Consider the following 22975-nt stretch of genomic DNA (forward strand, 5'->3'; position numbering starts at 1 on the left):
AAATCGCTTATATACAAATGAGCGCGAAATCTTTTTTCTCGAAAAGAGACGTTATAAATAAAAGAAGAGGCTATATATATATACGGCTCAGCGCACAAACGAACGAACATAATTCACGAAAACATGAAAAGAGCCTTCTAAGCCGAATGCTGATTTTATGGACAATCAAGTTTACTCGCCGCTAGAGAATCTGCATGCGAAATCCGCGCTTTCCGCGCTGCAACCAATGGGAAATACAAAAACAAACCTCCGCGGCGGTTCGAGCTCGAGCTTTTTACGAGCTCCATAAATTTCAGGCATGTGTGCGCGCGCGTCTGTTTAGAGACCGTGAAATTCCTCGCGCGCGATTTCGCTGCTGTTGTGTCCCTCTGGGGGAGTAACCAGAGGTTAGACTGCGCCTCGAGGTAGATCTGCCGCGACTCGTCGGGCTGCGCGAGCGGTTGCCGTAGCGCAGGCGCTTATTCGAACGCCTGTTATATATAGAGCTTACGTAACGACACGTGACGTATACGCGGTTTTAAAGGGATGGCTCGTCTGCTAGCGGGCCCCCCACCACAGCGCTTTCGGTCCTTTAAATCGAACGCCACGACTTTTAAAAATTCAAATTCGGATTCTAGAACGCTGGGTCATACTGTACATACGTTAACGTTAATTATCCGCGAACGCAACGCCCGTACTTGGTTTCCAGGTCGCTCGTCAGCGAACGAAAATAAATGAGCCATCAGAGATAGATAAATCAAGCTCTCTCGACTGATGCGATGAATAAGGAAACGCTATCGCTCGGAGATAATTATTTCCAATCCTCGAGCAAACAGGCCTACGCTTACTCGTAAACAAACACGCTATAGACTATGAGTTGAGTTGAGACACGGCCATTCAAAATGCACAGCCAGTAGCGTCGTTCCATCGACAGCTTCAGCGCGCGATGTTTACGACGGTTACTCATTCCAACGCGACGGGGGGCCCTCGAACTCTCAGCTACGGCCCTGGCGCTGCGCGCAGCAACGCCGCGAGTGCTCCCTCCGCGCAGCACAGGCCAGAAGCAGAAGACGCCATTGTGGAGCACGGCCTTGCCGCCGTGTGTGGGTCTCGTGATTATTGTGCTAACGCGCGTGCTCTATCCTCTCTCTTTCTCGTCGGTTCTCGCGAGAGCAGAAGAATCCGAGTGTATATATATATACTCGTAATCGTCGATACATCAGGAATAACAGGCAGCGCTCAGGTAGACGGTGAGCCTGGCGATAAGATAATACTATACGGAGAGAAGTGTAGAAGGAGACGCGTGACACGAGCCTCTCTATCTCTTCCCGATTAGACTCTGGCAAACGCAGTAGCAGCAGTGTGTTGGGTTAATTTCTCGCCACCGCTCCGAGCGCGCTCTTTCTCTGCGTCAGACGCACGCACACTTGCGAGCACTCTATACTTACACACTCCGCATATTGTGTCTGGCTCTGCGTCGTCTCTCTGCATGTGTCTCCGCCGCGAGTCGTCGGGCTTTTTTTTCGCCGTCGGTAGCAGCAGCTGACTGTACACTACACGCACAGTCCGTGTGCAGCTGGAAAGAGAGAGAGAGAGAGAGAGAGAGAGAGAGAGAGAGTACAGTACGGACGGAAGATTGAGGTTAGAAAGGGGCAGGTCCATTCGAAGAGTAGCACCGCGCGCGTGTGTGTGTGTGTGTACGGCAGTGAGAGAAGAGAATAAGCGTATATACGTTAACGGAGTACCTCGAAGACACGGGGCTTGTTCAGGAGCGAGGCGCACCCGCGGATAACCTGAGCACGACGACGAGAGCCCAGGCTGCAGCGAGATGGAGAGCCAAGCTGTCTTCGTGATGCTCGGCCTGCTATTATTAGCCAACAACCTCGTCGAGGTCCATTCTGCAGGTGAGTCGACAAAGCGCGCTATACGTTACATTATACACACTCATTCGCCCATCCAACGAGGAAACTTACCCGGGCTTTTTCGTTCTTTTACGTTGTACGTTGGTTATTCGCGGAGAACGATATGCGATGCGCACACAGTGCTATGGATTTTTCCCCAAGGTCTCGTGTCTCCGAGTCTTACTGACACTTTTTCGCGATTTTCGATTGTTTCTCGGGTTATGTAAACGCTGGATTCCGAGCCAGTCGTGTTTTTGACATTCCTCCGTGAGTTCCTGCTCTCGTCATCGGTTTTTTTTTCCAAGGGAGAGAAACAGAGATTCGAACGATAGATACGCACGTTTCATTTCGCTACGTTATCTTATCATCGTCTTCGCGAGACGCCTACGCTCTCGCTGATGATAATGAAAAAATTCCTCCGGTGTATAATAAAACACTCGAGAGCGAGTGAGACACACGGACACGGCTAAAAAAGGTCGAAAGATGGAGGAGCGGCCGCGAGCAGCAATCGATGTCGAGAGCTGCTCGTCTATATATGTGTGTGCATGTATCCTATAAGAAACGAATACGCGAGACTCGTGTCCTTGACAGAGAGGTGTATTTTAGGGAACCGAAAGGGTGTATCTCTGTATTTAAATCGTGCGTGTGTGAGAGTATAAGTGGCTTCTCTTCTCAGACGCGAATAAAATTTCAATGATTCGCAGGTATATGAGAGACGGTAGACAGCTCGTGCGTTGATACGCGCATGCGTTGATGTGTGTGTGTATATATATCCAAGCGAGTATACGGCTGGCCAACCTCGCGACGCTCGTTATACTTATACAAAATTGTTGTTCGACTTGTTTTAGGAACTTGACTAGCAACTTTTTTTCCTTCTTCTACTATCTTTATTATACAACTAGTGTTGGGGAGATGATGTATATAGAGGAGAAGATTCTTTCGATCTCGGAATTCGACGATTCGCCTAGTGATTTTCACTGGCTCAAGTCCCTAAGTGCTTTTCTCTAGACGCTCTGTCTTCCGAGCTTTCCGAAAATATTCTGCCGAGTCGATTCTTCGAATCTTCAACGTGTGTAATACTTACGCGAGCCTGTTTCAAGCCGATCGATCGAAAGCAATTAACGTAGTATCGTTACTCCGATCAAGCTCTGAAAGATTAATTTTCCGTATCGCATCGCAAATAGACGCGGCTGTAATTGCGGCGATGCGGTGAAAAATTAAACCTCCCTCTATACAAGCGCGTTTCACAGCGTCGGAGCTTTTTCTCCCCAAAAAGCTCCGCGTCGTCAGACGGCGAGCTTAGATATAAGACAAACTTGTGTCGTGCACGTGTGTCTGATCTTCGGAGCAACCCATTGAGCCTCGAACAGTCTACTCTATATCGATTCCTTGTACACCGCGCACCAGCAGACCTACTGAACCGACGTCTTTTCCGCTCGCTCTCTCGCAAGAGATCTCGGAGCTTTCGACTCGTCGATGCGTCATCGAGAGCCTTCGACGTCGTCGGGGAGAAAAAATAGGTCTCTTTCTCTCTTTCACAATTTTCCAGCTTTTTCCGGCTTAGCGATTTGCTCGTTCTTTTTTCTCCATCTCTCTTGATTTATATATAAATTCGTTGTCGAGCTTTAACTAGATGAAATAGCCGTTTGATACCGCGTCTGTAAATGTTTGTTGTACATTCGCTGAAATTTTCCCGGGCAAACGAGGTGCATAGTAATAACAAGATTGTTTGTTTAAGTATGGTATGCTACTTCGTTGATTGGCTGCCTATCGATGAAACATCCATATATGTGTGGAATATCCGCAAGCGAGCCGATCATACTTTCAAATTGAGATTGCAGCGGTAATAACGCGCCGGCTTATCGTACTTCTTTTCGAGATTTTACTTTTATCCGCAGCGCGTATACAAGTCGTCCTGATTTTCACCCGAGAAGCTCGAAAGCTCGGTACACGCGTACCTTCTTCTATCGGCGATTCAGCCACTCGATCTGTCCTTATCATACAGTCGTTTCTCTCTCGCGCGCACCATCTTACACCCTCCCCCACCCCCCTTCTCTCTCGATAGTTCGAAAATCCGTACGTACGATAAAAGAATCGGCGTCAGCAGATATAGCCCGCATTGTTCGCGCGGCTCCAACAATGCGCATGTATATATACATCGAAGCCGTTGTCCGCAGCCGGGAGATAAATGCGTCGCTTCGGTCATGAAGCCGATGGCGGTATGCTTCTCTTTCTTTCTCTCTCTATCCCGTATTGTCGTCGTCGCGTCATTCAGTCCTATGCGTCATCGACTCGTTCGCTCTCTATACTCGCTTGTTTGTGTAGTCAGTTTTATTTAGCCGACGAGCAGGCCATTGCCACTATGTCGGACACTCGTTAATTGCTGCGTAATGATAGCTGCAATTGAATTTTTCGGCGGGGCCCCTTTTCACTCGGCGCATTGTTAGAGCTACGGCAGCTGAGAGACTGCGTGAATTTCGGCGAAATTCCATCAGCCGTCCGTTCGCCAGAGCCTCTCTCCGGTTTATTTGCAGGTTGACTTTCATCAGCAGCGAGAGATAGAAAAACCATTCCGGGGAAGAGAGGTGCGCTCTTTGTTTGCGTTTCTGCTGCTCTCTTCTCTCGCTCGGCGAAAATTAATTAAATGTAATTGAATTTGCCCATAAATCACTGGCTTGGAACGAAAAAAAAATACTCGATTACGCTCTCTCTCTCTCTGCTGTAGGAATGCTAATTAACGGACTAGAGGACGGGAACGCGATTCTTCGTTAAAAAAATAAAGGGCCGCGGCGAATGATTTTAAATATTTACAAAGAGTTGACGAGAAACGCAAACTTTGCTGTAGGCTTAATTGCGCTCGCTGTAGCGAATCGTATGAATCAAACTAGAGGATTGGACTATTGCTCTATACACGGATTTAGTTTTTCGCTAGATATTTTCAGAAATATCCTTGATAAATGCCTTCCGAAACTCGCGCGCGAACGACGACCCACTTTTCCGACTCTTCTGCCGACCCGAGCGAATTTTTCCCGCGCATACTTTCGAAAATACGCGAGTGTACTCGCGCGCGACAACTTGGAATTCCTCGGAAAGCACAACGTCAGCCGAAAATGAAGCCGTAACGGATGACGGCATGAATTTCACGCGGCTCCGCGATTGATGCATTTTTTATGTACGCGTTAAATTTAGAATTCGCGCGCAGTCGATTGTTTGCCAAGTGATTAAAGAAATGAAAAACACACACGACGACGACACCTGCTCTGTAAACACACACGCGACGATATTGGCTCGGGTTGTACAGATGCGCCGACGAGTATATGGCGACGATGGAAAGCGTCAATTCGATCGGGTCGAAGGCGCGGCCGAAGTGACAACATCACAGCTTATTGACTTTCCTTTCGTTATAGGCCGACGACTTCCATGTCCTCTGATGTGCATACACCACTTCATGATTCTTCTCGTTCATTGCACGAGCTTTTCTTGCTCGAAAAACGTTGACACACTCTGCAGGCTCGCACTCTCTCTCGAATAAAAAATTGCGTTGCCATCCGATACACGTGCTTTCGAGCGTATTTTTCGCGTATCCGTTGTGTACCGCTCTGAAATTTTCAGATGGAAGCTTTTATTTGCCGTCTGATTTATTAGCACAGTGCAGCGAGTTTTTTTATTCGCAATATCCAGAGGCTTCTCCGTCGTATTGATTTTTATCTCGTCGATTCTGCCGCTGCTGCAGTTGTCCGTATGTTTGTCGATAGGAGACAGAGAGAGAGAGAAAATATAATGGATGCGCGTGTGTCGTGTGCGTGTGCTCGATGCGTATAATGATATGCGCGCGTTTTGTGTTCTTTGACTTGTTCGCGCCGAACGGAGAGACAAATATTCGAAGAGCCATTTACGCGCGGCGTTTCCCTGCGAATATATAAACTGGATTATTATTATTATTATTATTATTATTGCACTCTTTCTGTGTCGTTCTCTCCGTGAAGCAAATTTTCCATTTTTCGCCGATCCTCTGCGCGCAGACGTTAATTGATTGCGCCCTTTCTATACTCCGTGTGTATACATTGATATGCAGTGACACGCACAGTGCGTGAATGTACATATATATCGACCTGGAAGCGTGAAACTGCGCGCGGAGCTACTGTGTATTTTCCTTCTCTATATGTATACGTTTCTTGCTTCAGCACGAAATTCAGTAGAATGTAGAACTCTAAAATATAGCTCTTGGAATGTTTTCAAGTATTCTCTCTTCTCTCACCCTCTCTGTCTCTGTATAACACGCCGTGTGTGCGTTACTACTGTACAAACTCTTTTCTGTTTTCCCTCTCTCTTCGAATATTCCTCGTAATCTTTACACACGACCTCCGGGGAGACAATCTACACATCTCCTCTTTTTTTTTTATTCCACGCTTATACTTGTACGGCACGAAAAAAAGACGATCACACGTGCCCCGTCACACGCTTCAATCACGTCGATCCGTCTCCAATTAGCTGTACACTGAAGCGCGAGCGCGACGCTCATTAAATTAATTAATACACTACACGGCGCGAATTTTCGCGTCGAAACACCTATATTCGTGGAAGCATGAAATATCGCGTGATTAACGATCGCGCGTATTTTCGTCACATTTTACACCCCCTCCATGTATCAATGAAACAAAAGCGCTCGAGATAAGCGAATCGAATGATGCTGATGATGTTGTGTCGTCCCTACCATAAAGTGAAGTACACGGGCAGCGATGTGCCGATACGCGACGGCCAGCCCTGGAACATCACGTGCAGCGGTGTGCCATCCGGCACGATGGTACTGTGGAATCGGAACGGCAACAGCCTCGGCAACGACCTGGCCACTGGCAACATGCACGTGGAGCCGCCGATGAAAATGCCCGACGGCACCATTACTAGCACCCTAGTCGCCGCCGCGGCGCTCGAGAGACACGAGGGTGTCTACGTCTGCGCCGAGGGCAACGAAACCGGCTATCATCTCGCCATCGTCTACGGTTCGTAGTACTAGTCTCGCCCGGAAATATAGTTGTTGCTGTTGTGGTTGTTGTTTTTGCTCTTTTTCTTTCATACACCCGCCCAACCGGTGGTTTTCTCTATACTTTTATCTTTATTTTACTCTGTCTGTACACTATATTCGCACAGCTATAACCGTTCGCAGCTGCACACCTTACTCTATCTCTTGTACATACATACTTTACTGTTCTCTTATACATCCCAGAGGTGCATACGTGATCGTCGGTCCCTGAAAAAGACTGGCGACAAAAAACGCTCTCACGTTTCACGTATCTCCCGAACGCTTGTACCGCTTACGCTATCTGTATATAAATATCGCTTGATGTGGCTAATTCTTAACGACATGTGCGTGTCTATGTAAAATATAACAACACCTGTGTATAACCGAGGAAAAGCAGAAGAAGCAATCAAAGTGTGGAAGCAGTACACGCAATTTGCTTTGCACTCGAGGAGAGGGGGTCTGATGTTATTCTTCAAGTTTTTACATTTTCATCCGCCATAATGGAAGAGCGCCGCAAAGAACCGAGAGGATTCTTTCTCCCTGCTGTTGTTTACTTTATTAACGCGCGAGAATTTTACTCTCTCTCTTTCTCTCTACTCCCAGCCGCAGCCTTATAAGGGGTCGTAGATCTCTCCTTCTGCAAGAGGGAAAGAGAGATAGAGAGAGGGAGCATAAACCGCTTGTGTACACTTGCTCGCCGAGAGAAGACTCGAGCACTCTCATTCATTTGCTTAAAATCATCCATTACTTACTTTCAGCGAGCTATATGTACCCCCGCACATCACTTTATACGTGTCCTATATACTCCCCTACATGTTTGTTGTTTGTTTTTTATTATTGTGCGGCGCTTTGTTTGTTTAATATTACACCTAGTTTCTCGGAGCTTTCGAGATGCTGGATTTATTTATTTTATTCTGTATACAGTGTACGCTGTGTTCTTAGCTTCAAGTTTGTAGATTTAAGCTTCGACGAACAGGTAAGGCTGCGCAGCTTTGACGGAGAAAGAAGAGGAGGCAAGTATGCGTACGCGCGAGTGCATCGTCGCGGGGAAAATTTACTTTAATCATAGCGAATGTTTTAAAAAGCGAAAAGGCGGGAAATTTGAAGCTTACCTACCATAGTAAAATTCGACCAGTCAACAATCCATATAACGACAACTCTCCGCGTGCGCTGTATCATACACCACAACAAGAAAGGCCCACAAGAGAATATAACGAGGGCATTTTTCTCCAGAAAATATCTCGCGGTCAAGCGATATATTATTCCGCGCGTGTGGGGGGCGGGTCGCTTAGCCGACAAATCTTGAAGCTCGGTTATGAAGCTTCCGCGCGGAGTATCTCTTCCTCCGAAACTCTTGCGCGTTTTATATCGCGCACAAAGCGCAAGTGTATCATATCCAAAGGTGCAGAGGAGATGCAAAGGTGGGCGAGAGAGCTAGAGCAAGAGAAAAGCCAAGAGAGTATTCGATGGTAGCCGGGCCTTCTTATCCGAGCAGCAGCGGGTGCTCTCATATTTCTCGGGAGAATACGCGGATTAGCGAGATTTATAGGCGAATTCGAGGCTCGACCCCGTTACTCTCTTTCGAGCCGGCGAGGAGAGCGCAGAGAAAGGCCGTAGCTGCGTTGCTGCGAAGACGCGCATAAAGCCGTGCGCGCGCGTACGGCTCTCTGTGTATACGTGTGTTCGAGGGGAAAAGTTCTCTCTCTCTCTCTCTCTCTCTCTCTTCTCGACCTTTTCGAGTCAAATTCGCGAACACGTTTTTTCGCTTTGCCGAAACCCCGGGGCCGACGTGCCCCGAATTCTCTCTCTCTCTCTCTCTCTCTCTCTCTCTCTCCCTGGCCCCCGTAATCTCTCCCTCCTGCTCCTGACCCACAAGATTTTCTCTCCTCCGCCGATGTATAGTGCGGGCTGACGTATATACGTGCAAAGATTTTTGCCCCGAATCCCAGCGCCACTTATCTTCTACCTCTGCCGCTCTTTCCTCTCGCAAATCATAAATATCCGATGTCAAGCGATTTCGCATTCACGCGCTGATTTTTTCCTCCGCCGGCGAGACGTGTGTGTAAATTTTCGTAAACCGTCGCGTGATAAGGTGGGTAATACCTATGTCTGTACAAAGATTATCGTTTCATGCGCGCGTAGATGTATGAAACGGGAGCTTTGTCGAACGTTGCGAGAGCTGCGAGGGGAGGGAAAATGAGAAACGCGCCGCGAGTGGAAAATTTATGTGCCTTGGTAATGAGGAAAAAAGAAAGGTCGGATATCTCTTTCTCTCTTGGAATCTCCCTCCCCCGCCCCACCACTCTACGGAGGCGCTTGCTATAGCTCCCCGCTTGATACGGGCGTTTTGGCATGCTGCCCTTAACTGAAGTTTACGGCACAATCGCGCCTAAAAGTAGAACGTTGGAATGTATTAAAATCACGTTGGACGCGGCGAAAAATTCACTTTCGTATATGTCTGTTACATATAGCTGCACCGCGAATTGGTACAACTTGCGTTTATACGCGAAGTTTACCGGGGGAGAAAGAAAGCTCATGTGCGCGCAGAGTGTGCATTATGGTATTTACGGAGAAAACGATAATTCCGCGAAAGAATCGTTTACTGCTAGGCGCAGTATAAAGCCCTGGCTCGGGTCGTAACGAAATTTCATTAACTCCGTCAGTCGCGCTCTCTCGCGGTGCGAGTTATTGTTTTACGAGTCGGTAGCAGTTTTGAGCTATGCTTTCGATCGTAAGGAAAGCTATGAAAGTAGGTGTGACGCTCACCCTCTACCTTGCGAAGTGTATTATAGCTTATACATCTCGAATGTTATATGCCGAATCCATAAACGCTAGCGAGCTTCGACTTTCTATTTTTGCGGCGTGTATCTGCAGCTGTCATCGCGCGCTATCTTCTTTTTAAAATACATCGTCTTTTAAGAGCCTCTCGTGGAAATAAAAATAAAAGTGCCACTTTCCAGCAGACACGCGCTTTTGACGTCTCTCACATAGGCTGCTCGCGCGAAAAGAAACGCGTTCATTGTATACCTGCATACAGAAGGAGAAAAAGTCTAATCACGAGCGGCCTCGAATATTCAAATATTTACGATCCAGAGCGAGATACACGAGAAAGCAGTGTAGGTTAAGAAGAAAAAAATCGCACGTGTCAAAGCTCGATAGGAAATTACAAAGGCTCGAGGGGGGGAAAATAAAGAAGCAGATCTCTCACGACTTTGTGCGAGCGCGCGCGTGCGAGAATATAATTAAGCGTAAGTTTCCCGTCTCTATCCCCCGCTCACGAGCACACTGGTGGCGCTGGCGTCGGTCACGTGATTCACTACGCGCGGTCAGGAGTCAAGTCCAGATTGATTTTAGCGCGGCGGCGGCTCTGCAGCTCCCGCTCAAACGCCGGATAAACTATAATTAGACGGCAAGCCGTCGCCTTAGAACTACCTTACGAACTCCAACGTGCGAGCGAGCGAACGGCTGCTCTATAATGCTGCCGTAAATTTGAATTCGCTAGCTCCTGCCAACGCCCGTGTCTCTCATTAACGCGCTGTCTTTAATCTCGATAGAGGGCGTTCTACGCGTGTATATAGAGGGCGTATCGATCGGTAATATTCGAGAGAACGAAAATATGCCGTGTACAGCGCGAGCTAATTAGGCGATCGAATATAATAAATTTCGAACGCATTGTAAACGGACAATACGTCAGCCGTCCTCCGAATACCGTGGGAATTTTAAGAAGATTAATCGGGATTAATGCCCGAGCTCGTTGCGTATTGCGTTATTAAATGATGAAACGCGCTAATTATTATCTGCCGTGATCGGATAAATAATCGATGCGCGTATAGCAGCATCGTTATTCCAAGCATAAAAAGATTTATTAGCTGCACTGCAGCGACTGACCGGTATAATTGATTTTTCGCCTAATTAAGCCCTCCAGAAAATCCAGTCAGCTTGTCACGCAGCTACACCGGAGTCAGCTGCGGTTATCGGTAAGACCGCGTGGATTTGTTTGTCCAACGTCATTACCCTGGTAGAAACGTTAACGGTTAATAAGCTAAGTTTTGGGCCACTTAGCTAAGTTGTGGTTAACAATTTAAATAAATAAGAGTTTGAACATTATATATGCATAGATATACACATTAACTCAAGATAAAACAGAACATTTGCTTGAAATTTGTCAAATGACTGTTACAATCCAGAAATTATAGAAAAATATCTTGCAATCGTGAAAAATCCAAATCTTTGTAATAAAACATGCAAACGTTTTAATGCAAGAAAAAAAGGAAAAAACAATTTTTAACTTAAAAATAATACTGTGTTGGTATAATAGACACGCATCACTAAAATATTAGCAACATTTTGCTTTATTTTATTACATTCAAATTTGATAATAATGGTCAACTAAACTTAACTTTAACGGTTTTCACTCGTTAATTTTCTACCAGGGTACATTCTAATCAATTTGGCTCCCAGCTGTGTTTCGCCGCGTCAAAGAGCCGATGCGTCACAGAAGGCTCCTATTGAGTCCTATACAATGTTCGGTGTACCCACATGTTCGTTGATGCTTAAATACGACTATACCATCAATTCTAGATTGATTATTCCGAATTGCTCTCAACGAGCGCGTCAAACGATTCTTTTGAATTCTCGATCCAAAGATCGAATTACAAATAATTAACCGACGTCCGCCGAGCAGAGTTGAATTCGAATTCCAGCTCAACATCCCACCATTGTTACATCCTATAGCCACAATTAGCACAGGCGTACGTTGTAATTTACGAAAAATCTTACAAAAAAGTTACAATCTTACGAAAAAAGTTACACACTGAGAGAAAGATATCATTGCCGTAAACATGTACACACGTTAGGAGCAATGATTGCTAATATATTCGTGTACATCTTACAAATATTCTATACGAAACAAAAACAGTTTGTATGTATACTATAGATTTCTATAGTATACATGCAAAATATTGCAGGAAATATCTGTATGTTAATATTTAACATATGAATTTCACGGTTATCGTGCGTAGTGTTGCGTGCAGATGGCGTTTCTCTCGTACCGCCTAACCTCAAAATCCGTCATCCTCTTGCATACAAAAAATATTCTTGAGGGTTTATTTATCATAAATAATCAATAAATCATTAATAATAGAACGAAATCAACTGAATATACCTAAGAAAGCATGCAAAGTGCCTTTGAAATGATATAATTACAATATCAATATCTCTAAACACAAAATCTGATAGTTTTAGAGATAAAATAATAAGTGTGATTCCAACTGAGTCAGCAGCCTCCGGCATTTCCAAAATGGTATATGTCAACTACTTTATTACTATTAGTTCGAAAGTTATTGGAAAAATTCAAATCTGAAAAATGAATGATTACGATATGATGTTTAACACACTACTGGATTTTTCCAATAACTTTTGAACTAATAGTGATAAAGTAGTTGGCATATACCTTTTTGGAAATGCCAGAGGCTGCTGAATCAGTTGGAATCACACTCATTATTTTATCTCTAGAAATATCAGTTCTGGTATTTAGACCCAAAAGGCCGATGAAAGACAAAATTTTGATATTATATCACTGTAAAAGTTACTCAGCATTAATAAAATTCATACAAGTGTGTTTTCTAATAATTTTTATCTTATTACTTCATAAAGTCTATAAAAAATCGTAAAGGTCAGCCATATGTTAACTATTAACATACAGCTATTTGACATATAACATAGCTACGTTAACTATTAACATACGTATTATTGGCTCAAATCAAACATGGCTATGTTAACAGTTAACAAATATGTTTGCTGCAATGTTTCTTTTCTCTCAGTGCATGTAGGTCAGCGCATACGTGCATACGCGTTCCGCGAAATGGGAAAACGTCGGAAGCGTAATTCGAGCTCGGACAGCGCACCCATTATAGCGCGAGCGAGCGGTGGCGGTAATAACACGCGGATTGGCCGCGTTTATACATAAATTGTTCAATACAAGCTATATTTGCGGTCGCGGTGTGTATATCGCGCCCCCGAGGCGAAAGTGCCTGCGGAGAGCGCCGAAGCGCGAGAGAAGTTAAACAGGCAAAGGCAATTTTTACGACTTAACCCGGGGCTAATTGGATAAAATGCGAGGGAGTCAGCAGCAGCAGCGAGGATATAATAAGCGCTCGGTTAGCGTTTAAATGAAGAGCTTCGCGCGTGTACAGCTCTAAACTCGTAGGTATATAGGTATATAAAGAGTGCAGAAGCGCGCGATATCGGCTCGTCCCGTTTATTATCAGGCTTTTGCGGCTAGCTTGTACAATGTTTAATCGATGCGCGCAGCATCGGGAGAAAATTCAGGTCGACTGTTTTCATCGCTCCGCGCGCTGCTGCTCCGTTTATTCGCTCTTCCGCGGTATATGTTTCCCCGAGCAAGAGAGAGAGAGAGAGAGAGAGAGTGAGAGAGAGAGAGAGAGAGAGATGTGTATACAGGTATAGAGAGGGTATAGACGGCATTCAAGGCTCGAAAGGACGCGACGACGAGCGGCAAATTGCTCTTTTCCTCGCGCTGCTCTCCTTGCCTCGATATTGGACGTGAATTACCGAGCAAAAGGCTCTCGCGCAGATGACGTTATCGTCCGCGGCTCTGCAGAGGAGAAAAAATTGCAGCAGTGCGACTGACAGAAATGACCTCGTCGATTCAATTTTACGTTTAGGTGAAAAAAAAGCTCCGCAGTGCAGCCTCGTTATTATTATTATTATTATTATTTATGTGATCCGGTTGCTCGCGTAACCCGCAAAAAGTTCGACGTCTCGCGATAAGACCTTGTTTGCGTAATCCTGACTTTTTCTCCTCGTTGATGCGGTGTTACGATTCCAGGGCTGAAGATAAAGTTTCGGCGCGCAACTTGCGGCGCGTATCCATGTACACATACATAACGTCGTAATTATGTATACGGCGGGTTTTAAGCGCGTTCGCGACATCTCTCGCGACCGCACGAAACTTGCGCGCACCCGACAAGTTGAACTTGTCTCCTAGACTTTCGGTGCTTCGAAAATTATCAGAATTATATTTCTCGCGGTTCGAGTTATACAGTTAATTTTAATTACTTTTTAACGTAATTACACGCGACTAGCGGACACAAATTTTATTTTCCACATCGGCCAGAATTACGCAAATTTTAATTGAAATATATGGTACACGCGGATTGCGGCCAGGCGATGCGCGAATGTATAGTACAAACGTAATGAAATATGCGAATATAACGTGCATATTTATATACGTAATATTTTTCGTTAAAAATCTGATGCGGCGTAAAATTAATTTGGATGATACGCGAGCGGATAAACAAGAATTACGCGTGCCCTCGCGAATAACAAAATTAAAAATATGCGCGTCAAAGTCGAGCAGACGTAATTGTTTACAGCAGAGACCGAAGTGTCGGATTAAATCGGAGATAGTTGTAAAATACGAGTTTATCGATAACGAATCGGGAGATAAGCTTGGAAAACCGCGTCTGACGTACGTAAACGTAATAAATTCATAAAAAACTTTTCTCTCACTCGTATTTTTTGCGCACCTACGTAATAACCTACGTTGAATCACGACGTATAGCCGCAACGATGGATACTTTGTTTTACACACCGCTCCGTGGTCTCCGTATAGCCTCGAGTAACTTAATTAATCATCGCCCTTTGGGCTAACGGAGCAAAACAGGCACGAAAGTTGAGGCTTCGCGAAATCCTCCCAGAAAAAAGTTCCATCAGTTTTTAACGCTACATAAAGCTTCGTTCAAGGCCATTTATTACAGCGTCGTTGACACTTTGTAAAAAAAAATAACGTAGCAGGTAATTCATATTTAAAAACTAAAAAAAAAAACGAGTAAATTTTCGACCGAATTCTTGTCGGAGTTTGTAGTGGGGACCCTACTCCGCATAATATTTGCCGAGGGCATATGCGCGTAGAGGACCGGCCCGATTGGCTTATGTAATGGCTGCGGTTACACCAGAATTTCCCTCGGAATTCGCACCCGCATTACCCCCAAGTATACTATACACACCGCCCTAACTCATTTCCCGGCTAATTCTCCGGCGCTATTCTAAAATTGACATTCCGCCCGATTGCACTCTTTCGGCTTCTGTCCCGGAAATGCAGTATAACGCTCTACGCGTATAAACGCGCTCTTATTTCCGCGGGGGTAGGTTTTACGCGTTATATATGTTTCCGGGGAAAAAATTCGTATGAATTTGATTTCCCGCGGAGTCGGTCCCGGTAAATCTAGATGAAATTGACTCTTGGAATTTTCCGCGCATTTTACATCCTCTGCACCTCGAGGTATATATTTCGAAAAGTATATATACAGGATGTACAGTATTTTTACCTAATGCGAGCGGAAGAGTATCACGGTCGAGCGTGTAAACGAATGGAAAAACAGGGACGACGACGCTACTCGCTCGAATAAACTGCTGCCGCGTCGTTGGCTGTATAAGAAAGTGAAAAGGGCTGCGCCAATATACAAGAAGAAGAAGAAGAAGAAGAAGAAGAAGCTCGTTTGCTCTCGTGTCTCCGGGACGATAAATTCCCAACGACTCGCAAACTTCGGCGCGTCCCTGATTTATGCCCTTATACGCATAAATCCGAGCGAAGCAACGAGACGTAAGACTCATAAAACACGGAACAAGATATTCCTTCGAGTATAGCGAACGAAGCTAACGCACTTTCTCTGTGTATACACTCAAGCTTTGAGCTCCTATTTCATCGTCGTCGGCTCTAATTTTCCGGACCGACTCTTCGTTTCTTCCGGCATCGCGACTATACGACGACCTTTTTGTTTCCCCGTGTATAAGTAGCTTATGCATTCCTCTCTGCAATATCGTATATGCACTCGCGACAGATTGCTCTTTTCGCCTCGAATTCCCCCCCCCCTCTCTCTCGGAGCTTCTAATTTGCTGAAAAGCACGTACACACCGCGTCCCCGCTGCACCTGCTCTTTGCGTTATATATACGTCTACTTTTCTAAAACTTTTTCCGAATTCTCGCTACGAAATACGGCTGCGCACGAATTCGACGAAGCGTGCATATCGCAAGCTCCGGGGTAACGCGAAAATTTCGCCGCGCCGCGTCGCACTGGAAAACGGACGAGCGAAGGAGTTGCGTAATAATATATATGGAAATGTTTCGGCGGCGCTGACGGCCAACTCGCTGCGGAGCACGTATGTATGCGTGTGGCAAAGTTCTCCGGTGAACCCGTCAAAGTTCAAGCTCGCAGATATCGCGCTGTTCTTATTTCTCGCGCGGGGAGCGGGAAAAAAGCTCCACGCGCGGTGACAAAAAGCTCGCGGGCGCGCGCAGCTGCCGCGCGATAAAAGCTCGAGACGTGCGTATAACTCAAATTGACGGCCGGAACAGAAACAGACGCGCCACAATTGGCTTATCTTAATGCGACCGGTGCTTTTTCAAACGCTGATGGATATGGATATTGTATTATCGCGTCTTCGTTTGTTACACGCTGTGGTGTGTATAGTGCATTGCACGGGTGGATTTTTTGAAGCTCTCAATTTTCGAAATTGCGGCGGGCCGTTGTTTGCTTTGAGCCAACAGCCGGACAAAAGATGACTATTGTCGAGCTTGCGCTTTATGTGCGCTCACATACTCTCGCTTGCTGCCGTGGTAACAATAACGTCAGCAAGAGCAGCCAGCCGCAGCAGCAGAAGCAACAATGACGAAGTGTCCATAACGTAGATGATATTTCCGGCTGAAAAAATATCCAAATAATACGGGCGCGTATACGTATCCGTGGCGGCGCACAAAGTGATTTCTCGTTACGACGCGCTGATGAAAAGTGCCTGCTGAAAGCTCGCGCGAGCGCGTCAAAGGAGATATTTGGAAGAGAGAGAGAGAGAGAAAAGCTCGCCGCGCTCTCGCGAAGGGAGAGAAAAGACACGTAGCCGGCGTTCCATTTCCTTCGAATAATTCGAGTGCACTTTGCACTTTCGGCCGCCGTCGCGTGGAAAAAAGGTTATGAGAGTCCATCTACTGCAGTCGTCGTCGTTGTGTATAGTCTCGTGATATTTCTCTCTCTCTCTCTCTCTCTCTCTCTCTCTCTCTCTCTCTCTCTCTCTCTCTCTCTCCCTTGCCTCTGCGGAGTATATAAGGTGACTCGTAAATGGGAAGATGCTCGCTGGAGAAATCGAGCCCTCTGCCCAGGTAGTACACGACGACGACGACGACTTTTCCTCTTTATATTTCCAAGCACTACTCGTGTAGTACAGTAATACGCGTGTGCGGCGAGCGAGTAAAACACCCAACGACGCGGCGTTGGCGAAAAAAGGCTGAGAGAGAGAGAGAGGGCGAGAAAAAGGAGAGAGAAAAAATGGAACGAGCCGAGGATCTCTAAACACAGCCGGTAATTACCGCTCCTGGCAATTCGCCGGAACTTTACGCTTAATTAACAAAAGCAAAGTCCCGTTGTGTGTGCTCTGTGTGTGCGCCTCGAGAGGGTCTGCAAGCTCACGAGAGGCTGGGGAAATTCACGAAATTTGCCAAGTGTGCCGCTGTTGCAACACACGTAAACGTGCTGCACAAACACACGCCGTGTATAAGGGAGAGAGATACTCGAGTGGCGCGGAGAAATGCCGTAAAAGTGGCTGAGGTCCTTTTCATTAAGTGCCAGCGCGGCTCTGGACGTACGTACACACAACAAGACACGCTGAATTGACTGCTTTACGACTCGCTATTTTTGTAAGAATATTTCTCGCCGCCGTCGCGAGGGAGGCCCGCCGCCGTATAATTACGGATTGTAATTTAAATTTTAATGCGATTCCCGCTCGCAGAATTCGCGAAATTAAACTTGGAAGTGCCCGCGTAAAATTACAACGTCATCGCATCATTCTCCGCCGTCGAATTTCCGCTTAATTATACGCGCGAGCGAAGTCGAGCTTTTTCCAAACCGCGAGCTGCAGTAAAAAAAAAAATGAACGACGCTGTCCCCGCGTATATAATGGGATTTCGCGCGGATGCGCGCACGCATTCATCCGGCGTTGCGGCGGAGGAATGAAATTTTAATTAACGGTCCTATACACATAGCGTACAGCATGGGCGAATGAAAAAAACACGCGAGAGCTGCGCCACTAATCGACGAAACAATCCGCACGGCTATATCGTCGTTGTTTTCGTAGAGCCAATGCCGCTAGCGACGAGCAATTTCGCGGAGAGAATCCCAATTGCGGCGATGTGTTCGCAGCTTGTTCGTCTATCTATCTATCTATCCGTTTAGCTATATATATATATATATATATATAAGACCGGGAAACGCGAGAGCCGCGAGCGAGCGCGTTCGTTAACGAAGTTTGTTAAATTGCGGTAGCGGATAAGCGTGTCCGTTCAAGAAGTTCCTGAACGAACGTTTATTAAGTCGGCCGTTGCCATTAGGAGCGAAAGCCGCAGGCGCGCTGACGCATCAGCTGGCCATTACGTATGCATGTGTCTCTGTGTATATAGGTGGGTGGGTTGGAATCAAACGGCATCCCTCAATTTCGTCGGGTTTGACTAATCTCGCTTGTGCTGCTGTGTCGGTTCGGCATTCTGATGCAGGATCATTCGGATTTGGGAAAAAATAATTGATGAGCTTATAGCGAGCTTTGTGATTAGACAGCCGCTGTGGGCGGTGTTTCGGAGCTTCGAAAAAATAAACGCTTTTCTCAAAAGTCGCGGAACAGCGCTATCTCGCCTGCGGAACTTCCCTACAAACAAGCCGTGTTTTGCGTAACTCAATAAAGATCTCGCCCGTCTCTCGTCCCAAGAATAGCCGGCTCTGTATACACACAGCAGCTCTAAAGTTTTATTTGCATAATCGGCCGAGGCGCTAGTATCAATTAATTTGTACCGGCCATTATCTCGGATCGGCCCCCGCTGGCGCCTCGCGCAATGGATGCGAGCTAGCTCGCCCCGGCACTATCTCTCTCGGTTACTTAATTCTCTCCTTACAACTATGTACTGCTTCGCTGTGTATACACATAGACGTGGCTTCAGGAAGAGCTGCACCAACACACACACACACACACACACACACAGTCGTAGAAAGACAAACGGTAAATTACGCTTCCACGAGGGAACAATTGCGCGGGCGCGCGCTTACGGGGGATGATGGAGAGATGCGCGAAATTTTTGACTTTTATTATAGGCTCGAGGAAAATTTACGGTCCATTTGTCGGAGCTCTGGATTTGACGCTACTGCCTTGTTGCAGCGCTCAATGACGCTTCGTATACGTTTTTACTTTTATTATGATGCTTCTCTTATTGGACAATATTGTTAAGGCACTACAGCGCGCGTAAAATTTGCTCGGATAAAACGCTTTCATGGGATTCGATAAAAGTACGCGAGCGCGCGCAGCCGACACATTTCTTACGCCCTCGTAAACATCGAACTTTTAGACGACGCGCAGCTCGGCTCTATGCTGGAGTATACATATATATATATATATGAGTGTACACATTTATACAGGGCTACATCATGATCGTGGAATCGCGTAATGCGCGAACGTTTACGGCTTCCACGCAGCGACGGTATACGATTAATTCCTTACCGCGACACGCGATGCACTCGCGCGACTTGTCCTCTTCTTCTGTGCAGGTTTATGCGGCTGTGTATCGTGGTAGAAGTATACGTTGTGTTTGCGAAGCTCGTAGGGCTTGGTTAGTAATAGATGCGATGATTGTTTTCGCAGACGTGACGATCAAGGTGTTGACGAAAAACGACAGCCACGTGGAACTGACCTGCCCGGAACACAGCAGCTCCAACGACATGGTCTGGACCAAGGAACAGCAGGAACTGCCCAAGAACAAGAACATCAAACTCGAGTCGGATGGTACACTGGTCATCACCTACGATTCCGGCAAAGATGGTGAATTGGTCTACGGCAACTACAGCTGCAAGGCCGGCAACGTATCCAGTGACTACCGGGTCGTCAGTGAGTATCATTCCGGGATAATCATGAACATATTGAAAACGATGATGTATAGCATTTAACGCACGATCGTTCACGCAGAGAAACCCGTGGTGCACATGAACGAGTGGTCGAACAGCGTCGAGGGCGAGAAGTTCCGCGTGGTCTGCCAAGTGAAGGTCAGCGATCCTGGCCTGAAGATCCTCTGGCAGGTCAAGGGCAAGAACTACAGCAACTCCGAGGGCCGAATCAAGCTGACCAAGGACGGCGAGAACGGCGTGAACAACGCGGTCCTCAACCTCGACAACGTCGTCATGGAGGACAGGGGCAACATCAGCTGCATCGGCTTCTACAACGTCGGCGACAACAACGAGATGCACTACGACATCGCCACGACCTACCTCAGGGTCAAGGACAAGCTCGCTGCTCTGTGGCCTTTCCTCGGCATTTGCGCCGAGGTTGTCGTGCTCTGCATCATTATCCTCGTCTACGAGAAGAAGCGCAACAAGTCCGAGCTCGAGGAGTCCGACACCGACCAGAGCCCAGACACGTGAGTCGCTATTTTCATTTCGCCAAGAAAATGCTCGGACTCCTTTATTCCTCTCGGCGGACCAATTGCGCATTCCCAGTCGAGCTTTGCCGGGCCGCTGGTTTTGCTGGCATTCCTTTATCCTCTGCGGCAGCGATTCCTTTCCTACATACCTATACCGACGGCGGACAAAGAGACGACTCGCCGTGCAGGTCAGCTCTCTCTCTCTCTCTCTCTCTCTCTCTCTCTCTCTCTCTCTCTCTCTCTCTCTCTCTCTCGCTTTGATGGCAGTTGTTGTTCTATTGGGATGCTCGCGGCTGGCGCTGCACTAAATCGGAACAATTGAGAGTCTTATCTGTCTCCGCGTGTATAATACTCGCACAGGAGTATAACGATCGGTGACGGTGATTAAATTTTATCGCTTAACTCGAGCTTCGATCTTCTGGATATATTCTAGCAGCAATGACTTTAATTGCTGCTCGTCGATGTATCTCTGTCTCTCTGTAATTTTTATCGCAGTCCTTACGGCTGGAGGTCGCGCGGAAAAGATTGTCATCTGCGTATAGTATTGAATCTCGCGAGGAAATTACTCGGCGGAATAAATTTCATGCTTTATCGAACGTACTCAAGCGCGTGATGGAACAACAACAAAGCTCACGTACTCGCGAAAATTTGTTTACATTTCACTCACGTACGGACGAATTAACAGCGAATTCTCCGCGCCGTTTTATCCTTCTTGTCACAATAATAATGATAATAATAACGAGAGCAATAATAATATTAATGATCGAACGTTTCGCTTTTTGCGTCTGTCAACAGCAAGCCGACCCCGAACAAGGACTCCGACGTAAGGCAGAGAAAGTAAAAAAAGTCAAAGCGCAAGGACGAAGAGCGGAGCTGTCAAGGGAACGTTTTCTTCATAGGGAAGTCGCTCGGCTAGTCCTCCTTTGAGTCACAGCAGACGCGAGAGACTTCTTCCTGCGAATGATGTGTCGCACACCGAATACACAGAATTTTTCTTCTTCCGATCGAAAAGTTCGGACTGACCGACGCTCTCCTTGTTGCGAACTCTGCAAGAAATAGAGAAAATCGAGATTACAAAAAAAAGTAAGAAAGGACGATGAGGAGTTGAAAGGATTAAAAAAAAAAAAATTATTAGATGCACGCGGATAGGCGCCCGGCGGACTGCTGAGCTCGTCGGTTGGTTTTCAAGCATCAAATATGTAATAGTTATATTGTGTACACACGCTTAAGAGTAAACTATAGTATAACTTGATGGGGGTAAAAGAAGAAGCCGCGATGCAGTGTGTCGTTATTGAAGAAGAGATGGATTTATCTTTTATTCTGCACTTTTTGAGATTTTTTTCTTGTAAACAGATGTGACAAGCGCAAACAAACCAGGTTCATATAAAACCTGAAATTTTAACGAAAGAGTTCCACCTAATTTTTTAGTCGAGTTTCTTCGCTGTACGTCGTGCGCCTCGTCCGCTTATGTAATATTGTATCAAGCATTAGCGATCCTAATTGCGCGCGTCGCTGTTGTCTTTAACACGATACTGTCATTTATTACCATTACGATTATATAATATAAATATATATATATATACATACATTATTAATTATATACAGCCTATCGTTACGATGATTTTTGAGTATTACGTCTACGATTATAATTGTTATATTATTACCATTGTGCTATCTCGTTAAGGCTATCCTTTAAGACCGACACCACGCTAGTGTTACGTAGCGCACGGATTTTCTTCGTGCACGGCCATGTGACTATATATTGAAAAAAGAAAATAATTAAAGAAAACGGGGGTGGTTCTTCGTTTCCTCGGGAGATCGCGATTAGTCACGCGAATTACCACTTCCGTCGTCGACATTATAACGAACAAGCAACAAATTATGAGCGGTAATTTTTCTTCTCAAGTACATAGCTAAAAGCAAACTTCTTATAAACATAAAATCTCGCACGTATCCTGCGACTGTGCATTTGTAATTCGTTGTAGTGAAATTTGTAACCATTCTCTATCTCGCGGACGAAGTACAGTCGACTTCTTCCAGAGGTACCTCGCGGGCAGGTTAGTTGTTCTACACGAAAAGAGAAAATATATAAGGAATTAAGTCGTATATACATACAGAGACGAGAAGAAAAGATTATTACTCTGGTCGTCGTACGTCTACTTTCGACGATCTCCTGATGATACTCGAGAATGTTAAAACTACCCTTAAATGCCTTTGAAGGTCATTGAAGTAAGAATAAACGATATTGACACGTTGAGTATGCTTTTTATTCTCTATCGATGTTCCGTTGCTTCTTGATTGTTCTTTTTTTCTGTTTTCCTTTGTCGAGGCTTGCGTCGACGAGCGCTGGAAGCTTATAGCAAGCTCTTACTTCGAGATAACCTACTTTCTCTGATTTTTATGTTTACGCGTACAGTCAGGTCTACGAACTCTGTAGTAGTGTCGAATGAATTTTATTTAAGATAATAACATGTGTAGCGTAACCGTTTGAAAGTTTATTTGCTATATACACCTGTCTCGATGACTCGTTTTGTATCAATACTGTTGAATTGGAAATTAAAGGAAATTTTAGACTATGTATAACTATGTGTTATAAAAAAAAGACTC

General features: G+C 45.9%; 1 protein-coding gene across 2 annotated transcripts; it reads left to right on the forward strand.

Annotated features, from left to right (window-relative positions):
- The first annotated feature begins 896 nt into the window (after positions 1-896).
- LOC100119100 (neuroplastin) lies at positions 897-22948 on the forward strand. Of its 2 annotated transcripts, XM_001602891.6 has the most exons (5): positions 897-1883; positions 6602-6880; positions 19597-19839; positions 19918-20365; positions 21164-22948. In XM_001602891.6, the coding sequence occupies exons 1-5, from the start codon at positions 1808-1810 to the stop codon at positions 21207-21209; spliced, it is 1092 nt and encodes a 363-aa protein (XP_001602941.1). In that variant the 5' UTR covers positions 897-1807; the 3' UTR covers positions 21210-22948. The 2 variants fall into 2 exon arrangements, with proteins under 2 accessions (XP_001602941.1, XP_008210346.1); XM_008212124.4 differs by lacking the exon at positions 6602-6880 and having other exon boundaries at positions 900-1883.
- The last annotated feature ends 27 nt before the right edge of the window (positions 22949-22975 follow it).

This window comes from Nasonia vitripennis, chromosome 3 (genome assembly GCF_009193385.2).
Source record: "Nasonia vitripennis strain AsymCx chromosome 3, Nvit_psr_1.1, whole genome shotgun sequence".
In the NCBI taxonomy this organism is placed as follows: Eukaryota; Metazoa; Arthropoda; class Insecta; order Hymenoptera; family Pteromalidae; genus Nasonia; species Nasonia vitripennis.

Coding starts and splice junctions, on each gene's coding strand:
- LOC100119100 (XM_001602891.6), top strand. CDS start 1,808: ATGGAGAGCCAAGCTGTCTTCGTGATGCTCGGCCTGCTATTATTAGCC. Junction 1,884..6,601: donor CGTCGAGGTCCATTCTGCAG/GTGAGTCGACAA, acceptor CCTACCATAAAG/TGAAGTACACGGGCAGCGAT. Junction 19,840..19,917: donor CAGTGACTACCGGGTCGTCA/GTGAGTATCATT, acceptor TCGTTCACGCAG/AGAAACCCGTGGTGCACATG.